This window comes from Dermatophagoides pteronyssinus, unplaced genomic scaffold (genome assembly GCF_027571235.1).
Source record: "Dermatophagoides pteronyssinus isolate colony J.1.1.1.1 unplaced genomic scaffold, Derpt_VIB-CSIC_2022.12 sq0014, whole genome shotgun sequence".
In the NCBI taxonomy this organism is placed as follows: domain Eukaryota; kingdom Metazoa; phylum Arthropoda; class Arachnida; order Sarcoptiformes; family Pyroglyphidae; genus Dermatophagoides; species Dermatophagoides pteronyssinus.
In genome coordinates, this window is record NW_027461538.1 from 164,825 (window position 1) to 187,665 (window position 22,841).

The window sequence follows — 22,841 nt, forward strand, 5'->3', positions numbered from 1 at the left end:
TTACATTGACCGGATCATGGTCGAATTATTGTCATTGACATTTTTTTTTCTTTCAAAATTTTGGATATGGACACACACATGTGTTGAATTTCGAAGACATGTGTCCACATTTACAGAATTTTCAAATTCAACAATGATTATTCAATGGATGATAATGATAGATGTGTTCCGATGTCAATTTGAAAGGAAAAAGTAGAAAAAAAAGGTCAACAACATTAAACTATGCTTTTTGTTTGTCAAACATTATCAGGAACAAAAAAAATGGTAAAAATGCGGTTTTCATTTTCGTTGTTGTTGTTGTTGCCTGGTTGCATGATCCATCCATCGTCAGGTTAATGAAACAATCATTGGCGACAAAAATTTACAAAATGATAGAGAAAGTTTTTTTTGTTTTTTTTTTGGTGGACTTTATGTTTGAATCATCCAACCACAATTTTAAAATTCCATTTCAACAAGTTTTTTTTTGTTGTTGTTTTTGTTCTGGTTTGCCCGAACTGTATTATTATTATTCAATTCAAATTCACATTAATTACATTTTGTAATGAATGTGATGTATCCAATCAGACACAAACACTGAACAAATATTGTGTTTGATTGGAAAAAAAGAAATTTTTTCATTTTCATTTTCATTTTTGGGTGATCATCATATATAAAAACTGTATTGGATGAAATTATTGATCGATCTAAATTGAAAAATTCATTTGGAAATTTTGTTTCAATTCAATAGTAAATGGTTTCAAATGTTCAGTGTTTATGCAGCTGGCTCAAAACATATACGTATATTCAACGCCAAACACACACATTTATTGAATGAAGAATCAGAATTTCTGTGATCATTACTTTTGAATTTGTTATTATTGTATCGAAAAATGATCTATATCCGATAACGATTTTTTACATAGAAAATGTTTTACAATTCAATTCGTTTTCCAATCATCATCATCATCATCATAATCATCATCATGATCATTGTAAGCAAATTTAAACAACCGGAACAATCATTGAATGAGTTCCTTTTTACTTTTGTTTTTTCTCTGTATTAACATAATTAAAATTTTCATTAATTAGCATCAAATAGAATCGAAATATTCATTGAATACAGGTGAAATAATTAGACCAAATTTTTTTGAAATACCTGATAATCAAAGTGATAATAAATTGATTAATAAATATCTATTAACATTCAATACTAAACTAAAAGTTTTTTATGCCGTATTGAATAAAATTAATCATACAAATGTAAATGTTGATTGTGATTTTTATCAAGGAAGAATTATATCACCTGTTTCAAATGGTTTTATAGCTGCAACAATTTGTATGGATAATTTTAATCAATCAATTTTGGTAAGTATAGTTTTTTTTCTGAGAATTTCATTCTTATTTTCGTCCCTAAAAACTGTAAAATTAGTATTCAACAATCATTTTGAATGATGAAACATTTGTGATAAGATCATCAATCGATAAACAAATATTTGTCAATAGATCAATCAATTTAAATGATTTCAATATCAACACCAAGAATGACAATAAAGTTTGTTGTTCATCATTCGAATCACAATCAATACAACAACAACAACAACAACAACAAGATGGATGGAAAATGAAAAAATTTGATTCACATTATCTGTATCGTTTTTCAATCGATACAGATAAATCATGGAATATTGTAAAAAAAGCTGATCCAGAAAAATTAATCGATTTGATTGATCAAGCAACAACAACAATTACCAAACGAGATATACATTCGGATATCAATGAAAAACAAACAAATTTACCGGATAAAATATATAATATTGAGACAATAATTTTTGTTGATCAAACATTGATTAGAAATTTTAATGGTGCAAGAAAAGAGCTAGAAAAATTAATACTTGCTATTATGAATGAAGTACAATTAATTTATAATTTTGATACAATGAAAACAAGAATACGTATTGTTATTAAAAAAATTGTATATCTTGATGATAGAAAAACGGATATACCAAATACAGCCGATGGCGATATTGATCAATATTTAGATAATTTTTGTGCATGGCAAAAACGACTTTTGAAACGTACCGAAATCAATTCACGTTGGGATCATGCACTTATGTTGACCGGGTTTGTTTGTTTTGATAAAGATTGATTTTTCTCATCATCATCGATTGAATTTAATTGATATTGTTTTATTTTTACAGATTGGATTTATATAAAAAGATTGGTAAAGAAAAAAATCGTAAAGTTTTAGGTCTTGCATGGGTAAATGGAATGTGTCGACCATCATATAGTTGTACATTGAATGAGGGAAAAAATTTTGAATCAGCATTTGTTATTGCACATGAAATGGCACATAGGTATGGCTTCCTTCCTTTTTTTAAACCAAAGGATTTGACTATTCTATACGATTTTTGTTTAGCCTAGGAATGTTACATGATGGTTATGATAATAATTGTGATCCGGATAAATATATTATGTCGGAAAAAACTGGACCAGGAAAAATTCATTGGTCACCATGTAGTAATTTATATTTGGAAAATTTTCTCACGTAAGTTTGTGTTCACTTTGAATCTATTGATGATTTTTGAATTAATAAATTATAATGTAAAAAAAACAAAAGAAAATCTAATCTCAAATGTTTGGAAAAAACATCGGAAGAATCATTTTTCACATATACAAGTCCATTGGATGATTATTTGGATCAACGTTTACCTGGTGAACAATATAATATAAATCAACAATGTCAATTAGCATTAGGAAATCAATATCAATCATACATTTCAAAACGATCTCCATTCAATGTAACAAAAAAAAAATTCTATTCTATCATTTTTTGCTCAAATGATAATAATTCTCTCGTTTTTTTCATATTCTCTAGGATATATGCAAAGAATTATGGTGTTCACATGGACATTGGGCATCACCTGCTCATCCTGCACTTGAAGGTAGTCCATGTGGTGATGGTAAAATATGTTCACAAGGTTCATGTACTGTTGTTGCTATGACAAAAACAAACAATCGATCTATATCATATCTAAATCGACATAGACAACAACCCAATGATCATCATCCGGATAATACTAAACAAAACAAAGAAAATAGCCGTACAAATTCAAGTCAATCACCATCATCATTTATGAAACGTGTACAACGATTCCTTAAAAGTACCATAAGATCAGTAGTGAGATTTTTTTCCGGTTAATTTTTAATTTTAATTTTGTTTTTTTCTGTTTTAAAAAATAATTTATTTATAAAAAATATAATGTTATATGAAACAAATAAAATTGTTTCCAATTGTGTTTTTACTCAATATTGTTGTGTTTGTGATGACAATCAATCGATTGATTATAAATTGAATGCGACAAAAAAAAATTACAATACAAACATTGAATCGGTAACCAATATCATATTATTCAAATAAGCGTTGTGTTTATGAAATTTCATTTTTTTTGTATGTTAAAAATCAAGTCAAAAAAATTGCAAATTTTACTCTGAAATAAATGAATTTTTTTTTAAAGATAAAATTGCGACGACAAATTATTAAAAAAAACGCTAACGAAACTGTAATGAACTAATACGAAGACCAATAGCTTCACGACCGATTGCTGATACCAAACAAACACGACAAATTGTATTCTGATATTCAGGTGCATATGTTGCCTCACAAAATGGACATTTAGTTTCAACATGTCCACGATAGATTGGTGTATATGATGCTGCACAAATATTGAATGGATTATGTTCGGAATAATTGAGCTTATGTTCATCTATAGCAGATTTTTCACATGCTTGTAAAACTTTTCTTGTCTGTGCAGCAACATCGGCTTTTGGTCCCAATTCTAAAAGTCGTTTTGCAAATGATGATGCTGTTTGAAAATTTTTCAATTTAAAAAATAAATTCAATGCAGTACGTAATGTTAATATTTGATGTACTGGTTGTAGATGAACATGTGTAAAATATGCGGCCATTTCGCATGAACGTTTTTGATTTTCAATCGATTCTTTTGGCATCGATTTTCGTTCAATTTCCATCGAAAGTCCAACAATATATTCACGGCAGATTTCAAGTAATTTTTTTGCTTCAATAATTTCCTGTTTACTATCCACCGAAAGCATCAAAACACTTAACATTAATTGACGGAAACGATCGACAGCATCCTGAAATTTTCCCATCGTTGTCAATTGATAGCATTGTTGTAAACGTTGTATGAGATGATCCAACATTTGTATTTCGATTGCAGGCAAACCTTTTGTAAAATCTTCGCGTGGATTTCGTTGCGGATAGGCAAACATTGTAGGAAGATATGATAGGCCTTGATAACCAGCACGTGATCGAGCATAAGTCATCATAAATATACTTTTCAATGGTTCAAAATTAACAACAGCCACCTATTTGAATATAAAATTTAAAAAAAATTGAATAAATTTAACAAAACAAAAATTTACCTGTTCATTTAAAAGTCTGAAAGCAGTTTCAAAAGAACCGGCAAGAATATGATCCACAACAAGTTTTGAATTTTTGATCCAATAATGTGTGGGTGGAAAACCACGTGTTGGAGCGACGAAAAAATTTTCATCCATTCCAGCTTCAGGTTGTGGTAGATCTTGCATATCAAGATCATCAACATCCCAACCAGGTGTATCACCTTCATCATCTTTAGCATCGTGCATCAGATCATCATCATCAACTGCATTCTTTCCATTATCATCTAGATCTAGATCGGCTTCATCACCCCAACCAGTTTCAGCAGCGTCTGGTCCTTCATTTTCATCAATAATCAACATGTCGGCTGCTGATTTTAGGCCAGTTTTGCCTTTTGTGGCAGCCATAGCACCTTCGAAGAAACCACGTGTAACGGTTAATAATGGCCAATTCTCTTCATTAGGCAAAATCGGTAAAGATGGTTGCAATAACACAGCATTTGGATCAGGCACGGGTAATTTTTTCTCAGGATCAAGCATCTGTTTCAATTCTTCGGCATCCGATTCAAGACCATGTGTTGCAGCACAAAGATAAGCAAGAGATAATTGATCGGAATTACGTAGAATTTTGATTCGTTCTTCAACATCGCCCAACAGCAATGCATTCTTGAATTGAGCAGAAGTATCCTTACGAATTTCAGCAATTTTCATCATTTTTCGTAGTTTTTCCAAATTTCCAGTAACCAAATATAGAAATGATAATTTGTCATAATTTTTTGTTCGTTGGTAAGCCATTTCGACAACTTGATGATTACCTTGCATTAATGCAGCCTCAGCTAAACGTTCCCAACATGCTTGATCATCTAATGATCGAGCCGCTTCTAATGCAACTTCAATATTACCGCATTCCAATGCTAATGCGAATCTAGTTTTTTCATCTTTAACAAAATGCAATGCAACTTCAGGATAACCTTTTTTCTGTAGATAGGCAATAATAGATTGTCCAACTAATTCAGCATTACGAACCATATGTAAAACTTCATCATATTTACGATTGATTAATGCAAGTTTGAATTTAAATTCAGTTGTATCAATATTTAAAATTTTTGATTTAACTTCACGATCAAGGCAATAAACTTGTTGTTGTTTGATACGAGTAAGATAGACAGGTAGATCAAGCGTACGAATAATACCATGATCACCATTATATAATGCATATTTAATGTGATTCGATGTTGTATAGATAAAAACACCTAGATCATCCCATGCACCACTTTTAATTTTATTTGTTTCAGTTATTGTTGCACTTATTTCTAATCGTCGATTACATATGGTTAATTGATGTTTACTCAATAAACATACATTCGACATATCATTATTCCAGATGACAAATTTAACTTTTGGACATGTTACATTAACCAATTCACGACCTTGTTGAACATCATACAAAACAAGACCATCAACATCACGTAACAATATCATTCCGGTACCGGCATAAAATATTTCGTCACATGCTCTTGTTGTCAATGTTTTTACAGTTTCATTTTTCAGATTTTTTATCAAAATCTGATGATTACGATCAATTACAGCAAAACGATCTCTTGCAATCCAAATGGCCGTCAAACCAGCTGAACGTTTTGTTTCCGGTGGATCAGTATTATGTGAACCGGTAATTTCTTTTGGTAATGGATATAGTTCATAGATACTATTTTCAGCATTAGGTGAACGGCTAGTAATAAGCATTGCATTTGCGGCAGGATTATAATAAATTGAATGTGGTGGTATACGGCCACGATTTCTTAACTGTATTACCGGAATATCTTTAGCAGTTGTAAAATCTAATCGACGTAAATAATGATCTTTTATGTAGAAAAGGAAATTTGAATGAATTGTAAATGCTGGACGTTCTCGTTCCAATTTGAAAACAATAATTCCAGCATCATGACCGGCTGCAAATAGATTCTGATTTGGATGAGCAGCCAATATCCAAAATCGTTCATGTTCACGACGAAAAGTAGATAAACAAGTTCGTTTAGTTAGATCCCAAACACGAATGCTTTTATCTTCGGAATTGCTCAATATAAGATCTTGTTTTGGATGAAATATGACACAGGAAACATTATTATAATGACCACGACATGAATCTACTTCCCAAGCTTTTGATTCATTCATACGCCATAATTTAACTAAACGATCATCGGCACCTGAAACAATAAGAGGCATAGTAGGATGGAAAGCGGCCCAATTTACACCACGATCATGTCCTTCTAGAACATGTTTAACATAAACATCGGAAGAACCAAATAAATCGGTTGAATGTGGATTCTTTAAATGATCTTCAATACCACCAGGACCGGGTGAAACATTTTTCTTTCGTAAACCAGAAATATCCCAAACACGTACAGTTTGATCAAGTGAACAAGAAACGACAAGATCTTCAGTTGGATGAAATTGTGCACACATAACATAATGATTATGTCCAGTCAAAATACTAATACTGGTACGTGATTGCCAATTCCATATACGAATAGTTTGATCATCCGAACAACTTAAAATCCATGGATATTCATGATGAAATTTTACTACACGAATATAATCCAGATGACCTAATAATGTGAATATACACCGGCGTGATTTATAATTCCAAACCTAAAGAAAAAAAAGAAGTTAAACAATCATATTTTTCTAAACATGAGTGAATAATTTACCTTAATTTTATAATCATCACCACCAGATACAAACAATGGTTGCTGAATATGGAAATCAATTCCACGAACCGGTCCATCATGTTCATCAAATTTATCGATCAATGTTCCGACACGATAATCCCATAATTGTATGAGACCCGAATGTAATGATGCCAATACCCATGGTCGTTTTGGATGGAAAACAATTCCCTTTACACGTGATGATTTTGATTCAAATTTAGTTAACATTTTATATGAAAATTGTTGTGATTCAGTACTGGATGGTAATGATATGGAAGAGAATGGATCGATTTGGCTTAAATAGGCTAATGTTGATGGTGAAATGCCCAACGAAAGATGGATAGGACTATCTTCGCTCTCTTCGTCAAGAAACACTAGAAAAGAGCTCATTGACTTTGGGTAACTAAAATTTGCTCACTGACAGATTTTATTCAATAAAATATGAAAGATGAAATTATAGACATTAGACAATCGATTGATTTCTTTTTTTCGGTTTGTTTTTTGCAAGAATCAATAGAATTTTTTTCTTTTGATCGATGACATGAAAGCCAAAATTAGATAAACCTTTTTCAGGCAGCCACTGTTATTTTTGCTCGCAATGATGATGTGTTTGAGTTGAATGCAGAAAACAGCCGCAAAAAAGACACCTCATCAGGTTGTGTGTGTAACGCTGTCTATGAACTTGTTTCATAAAATGGAATTTTTCCATTTAAATTTTTTCTTTTTTGTTAATTTATTTTCAAAAAGTTTTAGTAAATAACGATTTTATGAACGAAAAAAATGAAAACAAAACAAAAAATATTGATTTTTTCTTTTTTTTCAAATTTGGCAATTAATCATTGGTAATAGTGTAACAGATATAATGATGACATGATTTGAACACTTGAAAATTAGTCTGTAAATATTGGATTTTCCCCTTGATTTCGAAAATTCAATAACGAATATTTTTATATTTGGAAAAAATCATAAACAATACACGTAATGTAGCTTTCAAATCGGCATTGACAATATCTTCGGCACGAACTTTGTGTCTCAACTAAATGAAAAAAAAATTAGCAAATTGAAACCAAAAAAACAACAACAATAATTACATTGATGCCAGCATCTTCAAGCAATTCCAAAGCAACATTAACATTATGTAATTTATGATGTGGTGATGATTCCATATAATTATGACTTTTAAAAGCCGTTTCTTTTGTACCAACAGCTTCGGCAATTGGATCAACCGATGCAGTTGTATAAATATTACCAAGTGGTACAAAATAATTTTCCAACATGCCAATCAAAAAAATAATATTCAAACCATCACTGAATGAATGTGGATCAATATCATCGACAGGACTTAATTCAATATTCAAACGGCTTAAATGCATATTAATAAAATGTGCAACCGATTGTTTAATTGAATGAACTTTTTCAGGTGTATGATCAAAAATCATATCAAAAGCATCTCTTGGTTCGGCACGTTTACTTAGTTCATCATATGCTTCGGTTAATGCTTCAGTTTGAACACGTTTATGTAGGGTACCTTGTAATTTCTATAGTCGAAAAAAAACATAAAGTCATTAGCATCAATAATTTTTCAATATCAGAATTGTACAAATACCTGAATAATTAGAATACTGATCTGAACATTTGGTGGTAAACGAATTGGTGCACGATAAAATCGTATTAAAGCAACTAATAAATGAATAATTTCAACAGTGTTTTTATTATGAATTCCTTTATCAGTCCAACGAACACGTTGTCCATCAAGACCAAGCAAACGATTAGCCATTTCAAGTACGATTTTAAGTTTTGCACGTTGAAAATCTTCATTCTGTGTCACTTCAACAACAGCCAATTTTTGTCCACTTAATTTTTCAACAAGTTTTCCCAAAATTTGTCCATCATAAAGATCTTCGGTCAAATCTTTTACAATGATTCGATGATCACTGTAAAAATTTTTTTTTATTTCATTTCAAAAAATATGTTAATCATGAAATTCAAACCTTAATTCATCATTAATCCAATTGATTAATATTTTTCTTAATTCCTGATAATCATAATTATTGATCATTCCCGGTTCGATCATTGAACGTTCTTCACCATCAGCTATTTTAATGAAAAAATCTAAATCAAAGAAGTGATTAAAACTATTTCATCTCAATTTACCAAGAACAAAACTTTCGGGTGATGTATCAAAAACTGGATGTTGTTCATTGCCATCGATTGCCTGTTTTCCTTCTTGAACAATTCCTTGTACTGCTTCGGCTATGTAACAACCAGAAAAAAAATCAATGGCTTCAATTTGAAACAAAATAGACAAACCTTCACGAATTTTTTTCTTTCGTCCTAATGTTCCAAGTGTTTCCAATAATTTTGGTGTAGTTTTTCCATTTGTTTGTGGTGGTTGTGGACTTGGTGTTGCCATTATATAATATTCTCTAAAGATAAAATGAATTTGGTTTTTAAAAAAAATTACAACGGTTATCATAATGGTTCAATTACCCGATCACAAATTAAATTAAAGAAGCTGCCGTTTATGTATGATGAATAGAAATGAAAACTTTTACTGTTGAAACATTTAAAGAAAAAACAAAACAAACAATACAGAATATCCTACACACATTAAAGTGAAGTAAAAAAAAAATATTTAAAAATAGATCCTAACATGGAAAGTGTATAGTGTTGCCATATTAGGAGGATTTTTGGGCGATATCCATCTATCAACAATCATCATCATCATGAAAAAAAGAGAACATTACGCCCGCGCGCGCGTTTGAAATGTTTACCGAGAAAAGAAAACAAAACAAAAATATCTTCATTAAAATATTACGAGAGATGCTTGTTGCTTTGGCAATGTTTTTTTATTTTAAATAATCCAAGGCTATACAGAATTCACTATCGATAGTGTGTTTGTGTGTAGGCGAAAAATTATCGATAGTTTTCAATTCATTGACAAAAATTTCATAAAATGTAAAAATGAATGTTGAAAATTCTTGGATTTTGGGACCAATTTTATTTGGTTTTGTTATTGGTTTTCGATCGAAATCATTCAGATTATCATCATTAACATGGAGACAAAAACTTGTAATTGTGTTCAATGCAAATGATGTTCGTCGAATGAATAATACAGAATTATTATCAAATTGTTCGAAAATTTCGGTAAAATTTATCCATTTTGTTAATCAATTTGTTGATTGATTCGTTTTTTTGAAAATACATTTTTAGATAATGGCATTTGAATCATCCAGAAAACAAACACCATTATCATATTATCTTTGGTTATTGTTTGGACAACCAAAAGTAGTTTTACAGGCAAATTCCAATCAGAATTTAGAACATTTTGCTCGAGAAGCATCCGAATCGATGATTTGTTCAACAATTTTACGTAATAATAATGATCGAATAATTTTGGCAATTGGTCCAGGACCAAATCACATGATTGATAAGATTACTGGACATTTAAAACTGTTATAATCTTATAATTTTAGTGATGTGTAAATAATTTGATAAATAAAATGTAATAAAATTCTGTTCATTAACTTTTTTTTTTATTCAATTTTCACTTTTTTTCATTTTATTCAATTAATTTAATTTTCAATCAATTTTTTTCCAACCAACAAGAATCGAATACAGAAGAAGAGAAAAAAATGTTACAATGAACAATGTTATTCAAAAAAGAAAAAAAAACATTTGACATTTACACAAAATTCAAGAAGCAATCAGACCAAAAAATTGACATTTTGGGATAAATAAGTGTGTGTTTTTATGTGTGTAAATTATAAGCTATTTGGAATTGTGTAAATTGAACAGAGAGAAAAAAAATTTGAATAAAAGAAAACAATACCTAGAAAGAATGCAAGAAACGATAGAACTTAATGCTTGTGTGTGTGTGTGATGAATTGTTGTTGGTTGCACGATAAGAGAAAAAAAAATTTTGATGGAAAAAAATCATTACATGACAACCATAATTTATATTATATAATTTTCATTGAAACAAATGATTTATGGTAAATCATTATCCGAACCGACCGATTCGACATCATCACCGAATTCAATTATATCCTCTTCTTCATCATCTTCACCAAATTCACGTAATGATACTTCATTGATACGAGCATTTTCAGGTAATTCACCATATGTTTTAAGATTTCTTGCTTCATCCGGATTATATTTAAGAATAACATCGGCTTTTGTATCCTGATAATCACGTAAACCAATCAAGATAATATCACCTTGATTAATCCAAACTTTTTTACGAAGTTTACCACGAATGTGACATAAACGTTTAACACCATCAAAACAATATGCTTCTAAACGACCATTACCCAACATACGCATTACTTGTGCATATTCTTGTCCATCTTCTTTAAATACTAATTCACGTTTTTCATCTTCATTTTCATTCTTACCACGACGCCGATTTTTGCCTCCCTTACCCTTGTTTTTTGGCATTTTGGGATGCTAATAAATCTTTGTTTATTTATTGACTTTTTATTTCTTTATTTATCAATCAATTTGATGATATACAAAAATATTAATGATGAAAAACTTGCAAATTTTTGTTTGTTTGCCGGTGATTCAATCTATCGTTCGATTAGAGAATTTCAAAAAAAAGAAAAGAAAAAATTAATGGAAACAAATTTATTTGAATTAATCTTGAGATAATCTAATCATTGCATACCAAGAATTTGTTTGTTTTTTTTGACCAACAAAACAATTTATTACAAAAAATTTGATGTTCCAATTGTTATAACGAATGGACGAAAGGAAAGGAAAACACGTTTGCCAACAAAATGTATACGACGTTGAGTGAAATGTGTTTGTGAGTCGATATATATCTCTCACTCTTTGTTCATTGAAATAGAAGAAATTGCACACATGCGTGTGTGCTCATTTTTTTCCCGAAAAACTTTTCTTTGATCATCATTTTAAAATTCTAAAAAGTTTCCGAAAGGGGAAAAATGATTTAAAATGAAAAATTTTTATTTTCAAAATTAAAAATTAGTTAATGATGTTGTTTTTTCATGTCCTGGCCATGCTTCTTTTGCATATTTCTTTTTCTGTTCTTTTTCATCTACAAAATCTTCAGCATCATATAATGAAATAGATTCAGAATCAACAAACGAAGATTTTGATTCAATTGGTAAAGGTCCAATTAATTTATCATCATTATTATCATTAACAATTTCTGGAGCTGGATTTGGTAATTGTATACCTAATGAACAACTTTTCTGCAATAATGTATTAGCGGTTGAAGTAGTTGCCGAACTATTCGATTGATTCGATGATTGATTAATTCGATTAAAAAATGATTCTTTAAATAAATTAGAATACAATGATGATGATGATGATGATGATTGTGAATCTGATTTTAATCGTTTTGTGGAACTATTATTCGATGGTATAATGGATGTTTGTACTAGATTACGAAATCTTCCAACATTAGGATCAACATCTTCCGGATTGATTATTTCATCTTCGGTAAGGAATTGAACTGATTTACGTTTTTTAGCTTTTGCCGGTTTCATATCATCTGTTTCGGATACACCTAACATACTTACACGACGATTTTGTGCAGTATTATATTCAGTTAAATGATCGATTTCATTTTCACCTTCTGGTAATGACATTTGCATTTCATCTTCATCATTTTTTATTTGTTTAGGTTTTTCACGTAGTATATAATTTCTTGTTGAAGCACCAAAATGAAAACAAGAATCAATTGGAAGTTGAATTGGTCTGTTTGATTCGATTCGTATTGATCCAATAAATGAACCATGTGTTGAACCAAGATCAACCAGAAAAAAACGTTCCAAATTTTTATGATAAACTAAAGCAGCATGAACACGAGAACATGATGCATGATCAATACAAAAATCTGTCATAGCTAAATTTCGACCAAATAGATAATGATTTTTTTCATCAATCATTAGTTTCTAAATGAAAAATAGGGAAAGAAATCAAAAAAAATTCATATTTGAAACAAACTATAACAATCCATCAACAAAAAGAAAACTTAATGATGGAAGCTGATACAAGAATATTCATATTTATTTTAGGCATCATAATCATTGAATTGATTATAGAAAATGAACAAAAAAAAATTTCCATATCATTATTCGGAGATGCCAAAAATATTATTGAATTTTTCAACAAACCTGAACCAATTTTCCATCTTTCATAACATCTAAATGATAGCCACAAGGTGGAATTCCAGCCCTATAGAAAGAAAAATTGTTGATTTCAATTCAATCATAATTTTTAAATTACCATGATGGTACTTTATAGCTAGATGAATCCGCCATCATTCATTTAATAATAATTAAAATCATCGATGTTAAGTTTCGGATTTCGATGAAAATAAATAGCATTCGAATTCTCAATTATGTAAACACACACACATTTGTTATTTAAGATTTGAATGATAATTATCCGATAGATGGAACCATTAATCAATTTATTGTTATCAATTATGTGATTGTTTACATGAGCTTCGAAAATAATTTGTCAAATTCAATGAACAAACAAAAAAACAAAAATCAAATCAAATATAAAAGGTAAAATTTTTACTGATAAAATTACTATGGATAATATTTTTTTTTAATAATCAAACATCATTGTTATTATCATCATCATTGTAGATAATTAATCTACTGCAGAAAAAAAAATTATTAAATAAAATCAAATCAAATGAGTAAAAACAGTACCAGCATCGACAAGGATACATTTGAAACTAATAATTTATTTGGTTTAGAAATGCCTGCAGATTTTTTAAGTATCGGTTATGCATGTATTGTTGCAATTGGTGGAATTATTGGCTATGCAAAAGCCGGTAGTCTTCCATCATTGATGGCCGGATTAGGTTTCGGTGTTGTGTTAAGTATTGGAGCTTATTTTTCATCCGAAAATCCAAGACATTATCATCTTCTATTAGGTATGATGAATCAAATATGAAAATGAAATTATAATTATTTTCGTTTCTAAAAGCTACTTCACTTGCTTTGGCCGGATTGATGGGATATCGTTTTTATAAAACTGGAAAATTTATGCCAGCTGGTTTGGTATTTACATTATCATCATTTATGGTGTTACGATTTTGTCTTCGTTTCATTACGAATCGTAATTATTTTTGAAAAAAAAAACAAAAACAAACAAAATGTTTGGTAACACAAAACAACAGAAATAACACACACGATTTCCACATTGAAATTCTCAACAGCAAAAAACAAAATATAGATTCCAATTTTGTTTTGTTAAAACCAATCTTTTTTCCGTTATCGTTGATTTATTCCAAATTGAATAAAGATAAATGAATTTTATTTCCGGATTAATCAAAATAAAAATTTCCATTCAATAAATGCAAACACCTTTGTTTAAAAGGATTGAAACACCCGAAAAAAAAGATTTATGTTTCGATTACATCCTTGTTTTTTTCCATTATTTTGGGTGAATCATAATAATAATCAAGTCGAAAAAAAATCTTATTTTGTTCGAGGAAATTGGAAAAAAACCGTTTTTTCTTCTTCTTCTTTCTAACCCGTTTTTTACTTTGGTGTGACCGATTTGGTGGATTTAGTGGTTGTTGGGTTTTTTTTTGTTTTGTTTTCGGCAACCAATCAAATGAATAGCATGCATTTGATGGTCAATTGCTTCGAAAACCATTAAATGTTGCTCTTCATAATCATAAAAATTCATTATTTTTAAAAGTAATTATTTATTTACAGTAAGAATTAATGAGAATCAATGATCCATTAATGATGATGATGTGAAAGAAAACTTTGCTATCCAACAAAAAAAATCCCAAGATTTTCATCAACATCATTGTTTTTCCCTATATATGAAAAAAGTTTAAGTAGGCCAGTTTCGGGGGAGAAAAAATTATGATGTTTTCCATGGAATAATAAAGCAATTATAAACAACAACAACGAATGAAAAAGTAGAAGATGAAAAAAAATCCACTAAACAGGTAATTTCTTTTTCGAAGTTTTATGCTTTGAAGAAAACTTTTGCAAACTTTTTTTCTCAATCATAATCAATATCGATGTATCGATTTATATCGAAAAAAATATGAACAAAACAGAGAAAAAAATTAACATCATCATCAAAAATATTGAATGAAATTACCAAAGAAAAAAAATGCGATTATTTTTCTAATCAATTGAAAAGAAAAAAAACTGGATAAAATTACAGGATAATTTACACACAAACACATTAATGATTTGAGAAACAAATTTTCTCGAAAAGGAAGGATAATGTCAAACAAAACGATGATAATAAAACGAATGGAATAGAATTTCGGAATTGAAATCCATTAAAAACATTCAGAATGATAGAAGGAAGTGCAAAAAAAATGAAACGAAATGAGTTAAGAAAATGAAAAGAAACATTTAATGGATTCTTCTTCTTTTTCGTATTTCCATTTTTAAATTCTGTAGAATTCGATTTTTTTTTGTTCTCTGTTCTATAGAGGCCAAGAACATCAACCAAACCAAACCAAACACACACATAATATTCATTCGTTTCTTTCATTGTCACTATAGAACGATGAACAATGAAAAGATAATTTTCAAACTTTTGAAAGAAAAAAACATTTGAAATGACATGAAATGGTTGTCGTCTTTCGTTACAAAATGTAAATTTCTTTTTGTTGAAAAAAATGTCAGAAACAAGAATCTTATTTAATTTCATTAAATTAGAAAAAAAATTTCCCTGAAAATTATAATTATTAGTCATTGAATCGATTTTTTCCTGTAAAGATTCTTTGTTGTTTCTCAAAAGAGAATATTTCTTTTTTTTTGCATTGAAAGAATTTTCTGCCTATTTCTACCTTTGTTAAAACGAAGAATTCAAGGAACGACAAACATTGTTTGTTTCTTTTTCTTTCTTTTTTTCTTGGTTGAAAACATCAAATCAATCGATTTTTTTTCGATCAATACATAAGGAAGATGAGTAACAACAACAACAAAAAGATCAAAAAGAATAGATAAATAGATTTTTTTCATCATTCAATTCATTCGAATCGTAAACATTAACTGAAGAAAAAAAGGGTCTTTAACCTCCATCAATCAATTTCATTTTAAATTGACCAAATGGATGGACAACAACAACAACATCCATGAATGTTGATTTGGGTTTTTTCTTCTTCTTCTTCGTGTTTTTTCCCATTCATCAATCGAATTGAAAAGAAAATCGAAATCTATAGCAATTTGAACTTTGAACTTTTTGAAGATCAAAATTAAAATGATACAAATTTTATGATCAAACATTACTACTCCAAACGTAATCATCATCTCAGATGTATACGTTCATTGGCCTCTTTTCACGAATTTAAAAATCATGAATTTTTTTTCCTATTATCATTTTCAATCAGTTATTTGTGCAAAACAAAACAATTGAATAGAAAACAAAAAAAAAACGATGCAAGCAAGCAAGTTATCAATCTTTTTTAAAGAATCATTGGAATAAATATACAATTTAACAGAAGATTTGAAAAAAAACTGGTTATCATTATTATACTTACCTTAACAACAAACATCATCACCATTATCATCATCTGATCAGGAGATTAAATGGATACAAAAAAAACCAGTTCAAAATTGTGAATAAGGGTAAATTCTTTGACATGATGATGGTAAAAAAAACTTGGTCGGTCAAGTTTTTTTTTCTTGTTCTTGTTGTTGCTGTTTAAGGTTAAATGGACAGGAACAGAAAAACCGCCTTACCCATCATCATCATCAGAATTCGTATATAAATCGAAATTTAATATTGAAAATTTGTTTTTTATTTGTGTTTGTGTGTGTGGATTTTTTGTTCGTCGTTGCCTTTGATTTGATTTTTTTCCCATCATTCAATTCATTTGAAAAAATCTATAATGAAATTTCATCTTATTATACTTGGTTTATTATGTTTACTATTAGTATTGGAAGTTAGCTGTGATAGTAAAGGTGGAACAAAAGGTGGAAGTTCAGGTAAGGAATTTTTTTTGTTGTTGATTTCCTTTGTTTTCTATTGATTAATGAATTGAATTGAATTGAATTGAATTTTGTTTTCAGGAACTAAAGGAAATCCAAATGTACCACCACCACCAAGCAAAGGTGGTCGACCACCAACAAAAGGTGGTAATGATGATAGACCACGTCCACCAGTAAAAGGTCCAAGACCACCAGAAAAACGTCCTTCAACAACAACAACAACTACTACTACTACCACCGAAGAACCTGTACAACAACAACAGCAAGAAGAAGAACAACAACAGGAAGAGCAACAACAGGAAGAACAACAACAACAAGAAGAGCAACAACAAGAAGAACAACAACAGGAAGAACAACAACAAGAAGAGCAACAACAAGAGGAACAACAACAACAAGAACAGCAACAACAACAAGAGGAACAACAAGAAGAGCAGCAACAACAACAACAAGAAGAACAACAGGAAGAACAACAACAACAACAACAAGAGGAAGAACAGCCAACTAAAGGTGGAAAAGAACGGCCACCACCATCAAAAGGTGGAAGACCACAACCACCACCATCAAAAGGTGGACGCCCAACAACAACAACAACATCATCACCACCAACTAAAGGTGGTACAAAAGGTGGAACAAAAGGTGGCGTTAAACGACCATCATTTTATCGGCCAGATATATTGACATTAGAAGATCAAATTATGAGAGGTGTTCAACAACCAATACGACCATCAATGATTGTACCAAAATTAGCTCCTAGAAATATTCCACAACCATTAGTACCATCAACAATACATTTTCCACATTCACGATCAATGTCAAATATGATGATTGAAGAGATACCACAACAAACAAGAATTATGCCACCAACAATGGCATTGGTTGAAGAAAATAATAATAATAATAATGATGTTGATAATAATCATCATCATCAACAAGAATTATTAATGCCAATGATACAACAACAATTACCATCAGTACGATCAATCATTCCACAACCATATGAAAATCTTTTATTACGACAACAGCCACAACCACAACCACAATCATTCATAAATGCATGGAATGTACCACGAATGCAACCACAACAACAGCATCAATTGTATTTGCAAAATATGCGACAATTACCAAATATTATTTATTAATGATTGATGATGATGATATGGAAGAAAATTTTTCAATGAATGAACTACCACCCCATCACACAGAATTATACAAATAATTCCATAAAGAACTCCATCTCTTCAAAATCAATTCTAATTATTTTATGAAAAATGGAATTTAAAAAAAAATTCATATGAAAATCATCTCATCAATCTTATCACGAATATTCTTCTTCTTATTTCTTTAAATATTTACTCTATTTATTTATTCATTATTTATTCATCATAGAATCATTAACCAAACAACAAACAAACGATAAATAAATCAATGGAATCGTGTTACGAATAAACATTTTTATCATGACAACAAGCACACACTTGCCAAAAAAAACTACTGAAACTAAAGAAGATTTTCCCACGACCAAAAATTTTTCAAGAGCTTTTTTAATTAATTTATTCAGCAAAAATTTTCATAATTTTAAGCCCAAAACAACAACAACAGACACTTATCAGATAAAAATAAAACACTTTTCTTCATTTCATTGCTTGCTTGTCTGAATCTAAACAAAAAACTTTGTACTTTTTCAAGATTAATTTATTTCTATTTCAAACATTGAATTCAAATAAATGAAATTTTTTTTCAAATCAAAACATAAAAATAGATTCATTTCATTTCAACATTTCATTTTGGGAAAAATAATTGGATTTGGATTCAATGGAAGTTGATGAATGACAAGTGGATCAACTTTTGTGTGTGTGTGATGGAATCTTTTTTTTATTATTGTGGTTATTTTTGTCCAATGTTTTTTGTTTTCTTCTTCTGTATATGGTCAATGAACACAATGATGATGATGATGGTCGTCGTCATTGAATAAAAGAAAAACCCGTTGCACCATTGTTCATGGATGGAAAAAAGAAAAAGAAAAATCAAAACTGGTATCTTTGTTGTTGTTGTTATTTTCTCACCACAGTTTTTTGGTTTTTTCTTCTTGGTTTTTTTTTTGATGGATTTATAATTGGCCAACCAACAACAACAACAACAAAACAACAACAACAATGAAAACCAAAAAAAGTAAGTAAATCTTTTATAATTCAAAAACATTTCTTTATCTCATCATCACATTTTTATTTTTAAATTTCTGGATTTTTCTTTGGTTTTTTTTCTCTCTCTCTCTCTTGGTTATTCATTTCTTGCCATTGATGATGAATGAATATCTCTCGATTGTTGTAACCTTCAACTTGACATAGATCATTTCATTTCATTATTTTTTTGGGTCAGTTTCATTTTTAGGGTTTTCTTCTTTCATTGGTTGGTTATATAAAGATCAAGATTCATTCATTTCATTTTAAATTTGAAAATTTGGTAGCTAAGCTAACTAAGCTAACCAAGTTTCACAATAATGATGATGATTCAAAACATTTTCAAACTTAGATGTCTGATATTATCGATAATAATTTCAATGATTTTAATCATTGAAATTAATGCCAGCAATAATAATGTTAAAGGAAGCAACATCAAAGGAAATGGAATATATCGACCACCATCCAAACAAAATATAATGAAGATAATGACAACGAAAAAACCTCAAGGTAAGATTTTCAAATGAGATTTTATTCCGTTTGATTAATGATTTCTTATTGAATGTAGAAGAAATTTATGATCATACCGAGATTACACCAATGAGAAATGAAGAAAATGTTGATAATACCGAAGAAGATACTGAAGATGATAATGATCGAATTGAATCTGAACCAAGCATAAATAAACGTGTACCAATAACAATATCGGATATTGAACAACAACGTATCGATAATGATGATCAAGGCAAACATTCAATAATAGGACGTCGTTTATTGAAACGTTCATTGAACATGATGATGATGAAAAATTCTGAATCAAAATCAAAAATTGATAAAAAACATAATCAAGATGATGATGAATCAACCAAATCGATAGATAATAATAATAATAATGATAATGATCAACAACAGAATTGGTGGGCAAGAAAAGATTTACGATTAAGAAAATTACAGAAAAAATTAGATCAAGAAGAAAGACAAATGATGGAATTAATGTATGGATTTTCACTTTGATCAAACAAACAACGATGATGAACGATGGACAAAATATTGCATATTCATTTCAGGAAACATTTCAAATTCCTAAACAGAATCTTTTTGTATGCAGATTTTCTGTCTTTTCATTATTTCGCAAAAACAACGACAACAACAAAATAAGAGAAAAAAAACTACATTATTATCGACATTACTTTTATATACTTTGTATATTTATTATTATTATTATTCAAAATGAAAATAAAAATCTATTTTGATGAATTTACTTTTAGTTTTTGTTCTTCAGGATGCGATAAGAAAATGAAAAAAAAAGTTAAGTGAACGAAAAAAATTGATTTTCAGCAAACAACAACGACCGACCGGAATCAACTGGAAAACTTAGCTCAACAACTTAGGTAAATAAATGAAAATGAAAATGATTCTCATTGAATAATTTCTTTTATTTCATTTCTCTTGAAATGAAATGAAAATATTCAACAAATAAGAAGAATTCCTTTGTTCAGAATCAAGTTTTTTTTTCGCTTGTTTGCTTATTCTGGTTCAGAATGCTGATTGAATATTCAAAATATTCAATATGACTATCACACACACATCACATTCAATATTCATCATTTTCCAGGGAAAAAGAACCCAAAAAAAGAAGAATAAGTTTTGAAACAAAAGAAAAGAATTTCGTGAACATAATGATAATGAGAATGTAAATGATGATAAAATTAGATCATCATCATCATCATCATCAATAACAACATCTATGTAAGAATCCGAAAAATGTATGAATGAATAATGAACATTAGAAATCCGCTTGGTTAGAAAAATTAGCTAAATTAAACCTATCCATTCATTCATTCATCCATCATAAGATTTAATAGCCAAATGACCATGATAGCCAAAAAAAAACATTAACATTTTTATGTTGAAATTAAATGTGAAAAAAAATTCTTGATTATAATGATGATGATGATTAGCTTGATTGCCTGGACAATGGATTCATAATAATCATTTATTCAAAGCATTTTTTGTAAATAAAATTTTGTTACAAATTTTTGATCTAATCATCATCATCATTGGTGATAATAATTATTTATTTATAATGTACAGTTGTTAAGTTTAAGGCAAATCATTTTTATTTTGCTCAATTTTTCTTCTGCGGATATTAATAAAATAATGTTTACATGTTTTATTCGGGTGAATTTTGTCTTCGAACGTTTTAGTTTTTTTTATTGTTGTTGTTGTTGTTTCATAGGACATCTAAAAGAAAGAAAGAAAGAAAAAAAGATGAAAAAGAAACCTAAAAAAAAGTTCACTTCTTACCATTCGAAATATAATGCAATGATGATGTATTATTATATTTTTGGTAGTTGTTGTTGTTGTGGAGATAATTTTTCATCTTGAAAAAAAACTAAATTTTCTTCTTTTTTTTCGGGGATCTTTGGAATCTTCTTTTTGTTGTTGTTGTTGTGTTGACGGTGTTTTTTTCCGCATCTTTTTATTATTTTTTTGATCCAATTTTTTCTTGTTTTTGTTGGCACCCAACATTAGAATGGTCCGTACACTCACACACACGCACAATAGTTATCATTTTTTCCTCCCTCCTCTCTTCTCCGGGTGAATCACCCCCCTCTCCATTCGAACATTATTCATTTTATGAAATTTTTTTTCCTTGGAATTTTGATCATTATAGGAGGGAGGAAAAGCAGAGCCAAAAGGGGAGGGAAATGGAACTTCTTTTTTGGTAATGTTGTTCGAAATGAAAATTATCTTATCTTTTCAATCAAAAAAAATTATAATTGCAAAGATATTTTTGCTCTGATTTTTGATTTTAATATTTTCAAGAAAATTCTTGTTTTTTCCAATTCGTGTTTTAGAAAAAAAGTTTTTCTTACGTTCAAACATTAAGTATTCATGTTATTTGTTCTGTTCTGCTGTGTTTTGTTTTGTTTGTTTATTTTTGATTATCAAAATTCTTATGGTTATTTCAAATCAAAAAAAACCATTTCGCCAAAAAACGAAAAACACACGATGATAGATGTTTGGGCCAAAAAAAAGCCAAAAATTTAATATTCTTTTTTGTGATCATCATTTTGTTTATATGCTTTTTTTGTTTCGACAATATAAAAAAACATTGAAACAAAAACAAAAATCAAACCGATAAAACAAATGTGATAAGAAAAAGTGACGTGTGTTATTTTTGTTTTAAGAAAAATGAATTGAATGTTGAAACAGACAGACAGAATGAGTGTGAGAGAGAAAATTCAATTTCTAAAATTGAATTCTTATGAAACGGCAAAACATGAATGAAACATTATTTTTCTATTTACAAGAATCTTCATCATCTTCCTCCATCAAAACCATCGTTATGTAAGATAAATAAATATTATTTTACAGCAAAAATGATGGCAACATTATGATGATAAATATTATCATCAACACCGAATCACCATCATCATTATTTCTTTGAGATAAAATCAAATCACATTACACACCAAACATTCTCAATTCATAAAATAAACAAAAAATTCCTAATAAAGAAAATGTAATTCTCTTGCACTCAAGTTTTGGCTTGAAACTTTTCTTTTCTCTGTGATTTAATTTGATTCAAATTT

At 29.2% G+C, this 22,841-nt stretch overlaps 9 protein-coding genes across 10 annotated transcripts; 5 read left to right on the forward strand and 4 right to left on the reverse strand.

The window, feature by feature from the left end:
* Positions 1 to 671: 671 nt before the first annotated feature.
* LOC113788810 (A disintegrin and metalloproteinase with thrombospondin motifs adt-2-like) lies at positions 672 to 3,281 on the forward strand. The gene is made up of 7 exons (XM_027338266.2): positions 672 to 971; positions 1,069 to 1,344; positions 1,409 to 2,100; positions 2,178 to 2,333; positions 2,396 to 2,524; positions 2,597 to 2,777; positions 2,855 to 3,281. Exons 1-7 carry the CDS (start codon positions 906 to 908, stop codon positions 3,176 to 3,178), a joined length of 1,824 nt encoding a protein of 607 aa, XP_027194067.2. The 5' UTR covers positions 672 to 905; the 3' UTR covers positions 3,179 to 3,281.
* Positions 3,282 to 3,513: 232 nt separating this feature from the next.
* alphaCOP (coatomer subunit alpha) lies at positions 3,514 to 7,750 on the reverse strand. The gene is made up of 3 exons (XM_027338264.2): positions 7,107 to 7,750; positions 4,423 to 7,047; positions 3,514 to 4,365 (listed from the first exon to the last, which is right to left on the reverse strand). The coding sequence occupies exons 1-3, from the start codon at positions 7,494 to 7,496 to the stop codon at positions 3,529 to 3,531; spliced, it is 3,852 nt and encodes a 1,283-aa protein (XP_027194065.1). The 5' UTR covers positions 7,497 to 7,750; the 3' UTR covers positions 3,514 to 3,528.
* A 250-nt stretch (positions 7,751 to 8,000) lies between these two features.
* parvin (beta-parvin) lies at positions 8,001 to 9,526 on the reverse strand. Its single transcript, XM_027338265.2, has 6 exons — positions 9,417 to 9,526; positions 9,261 to 9,359; positions 9,098 to 9,200; positions 8,713 to 9,040; positions 8,198 to 8,644; positions 8,001 to 8,142 (listed from the first exon to the last, which is right to left on the reverse strand). The coding sequence occupies exons 1-6, from the start codon at positions 9,517 to 9,519 to the stop codon at positions 8,038 to 8,040; spliced, it is 1,185 nt and encodes a 394-aa protein (XP_027194066.1). The 5' UTR covers positions 9,520 to 9,526; the 3' UTR covers positions 8,001 to 8,037.
* Positions 9,527 to 9,988: 462 nt separating this feature from the next.
* Positions 9,989 to 10,650, forward strand: LOC113788812 (peptidyl-tRNA hydrolase 2, mitochondrial-like). The gene is made up of 2 exons (XM_027338269.2): positions 9,989 to 10,253; positions 10,320 to 10,650. The coding sequence occupies exons 1-2, from the start codon at positions 10,071 to 10,073 to the stop codon at positions 10,566 to 10,568; spliced, it is 432 nt and encodes a 143-aa protein (XP_027194070.2). The 5' UTR covers positions 9,989 to 10,070; the 3' UTR covers positions 10,569 to 10,650.
* A 395-nt stretch (positions 10,651 to 11,045) lies between these two features.
* eIF1A (eukaryotic translation initiation factor 1A) lies at positions 11,046 to 11,935 on the reverse strand. The gene is made up of 2 exons (XM_075822021.1): positions 11,776 to 11,935; positions 11,046 to 11,677 (listed from the first exon to the last, which is right to left on the reverse strand). Exon 2 carries the CDS (start codon positions 11,544 to 11,546, stop codon positions 11,097 to 11,099), a length of 450 nt encoding a protein of 149 aa, XP_075678136.1. The 5' UTR covers positions 11,547 to 11,677; positions 11,776 to 11,935; the 3' UTR covers positions 11,046 to 11,096.
* Positions 11,936 to 12,059: 124 nt separating this feature from the next.
* On the reverse strand, positions 12,060 to 13,522 carry NiPp1 (nuclear inhibitor of protein phosphatase 1). The gene is made up of 3 exons (XM_027338261.2): positions 13,365 to 13,522; positions 13,253 to 13,313; positions 12,060 to 13,030 (listed from the first exon to the last, which is right to left on the reverse strand). The coding sequence occupies exons 1-3, from the start codon at positions 13,400 to 13,402 to the stop codon at positions 12,089 to 12,091; spliced, it is 1,041 nt and encodes a 346-aa protein (XP_027194062.2). The 5' UTR covers positions 13,403 to 13,522; the 3' UTR covers positions 12,060 to 12,088.
* Positions 13,523 to 13,545: 23 nt separating this feature from the next.
* On the forward strand, positions 13,546 to 14,413 carry LOC113788805 (transmembrane protein 14C). Of its 2 annotated transcripts, XM_075822022.1 has the most exons (4): positions 13,561 to 13,651; positions 13,736 to 13,788; positions 13,849 to 14,028; positions 14,082 to 14,413. In XM_075822022.1, the coding sequence occupies exons 2-4, from the start codon at positions 13,785 to 13,787 to the stop codon at positions 14,225 to 14,227; spliced, it is 330 nt and encodes a 109-aa protein (XP_075678137.1). In that variant the 5' UTR covers positions 13,561 to 13,651; positions 13,736 to 13,784; the 3' UTR covers positions 14,228 to 14,413. The 2 variants fall into 2 exon arrangements, with proteins under 2 accessions (XP_027194063.1, XP_075678137.1); XM_027338262.2 differs by having other exon boundaries at positions 13,546 to 13,651; positions 13,736 to 14,028.
* A 2,463-nt stretch (positions 14,414 to 16,876) lies between these two features.
* LOC113788801 (uncharacterized) lies at positions 16,877 to 18,260 on the forward strand. The gene is made up of 2 exons (XM_075821930.1): positions 16,877 to 17,062; positions 17,147 to 18,260. Exons 1-2 carry the CDS (start codon positions 16,966 to 16,968, stop codon positions 18,202 to 18,204), a joined length of 1,155 nt encoding a protein of 384 aa, XP_075678045.1. The 5' UTR covers positions 16,877 to 16,965; the 3' UTR covers positions 18,205 to 18,260.
* Positions 18,261 to 19,461: 1,201 nt separating this feature from the next.
* LOC113788800 (uncharacterized) lies at positions 19,462 to 20,422 on the forward strand. Its single transcript, XM_027338255.2, has 2 exons — positions 19,462 to 19,752; positions 19,811 to 20,422. The coding sequence occupies exons 1-2, from the start codon at positions 19,563 to 19,565 to the stop codon at positions 20,254 to 20,256; spliced, it is 636 nt and encodes a 211-aa protein (XP_027194056.2). The 5' UTR covers positions 19,462 to 19,562; the 3' UTR covers positions 20,257 to 20,422.
* The last annotated feature ends 2,419 nt before the right edge of the window (positions 20,423 to 22,841 follow it).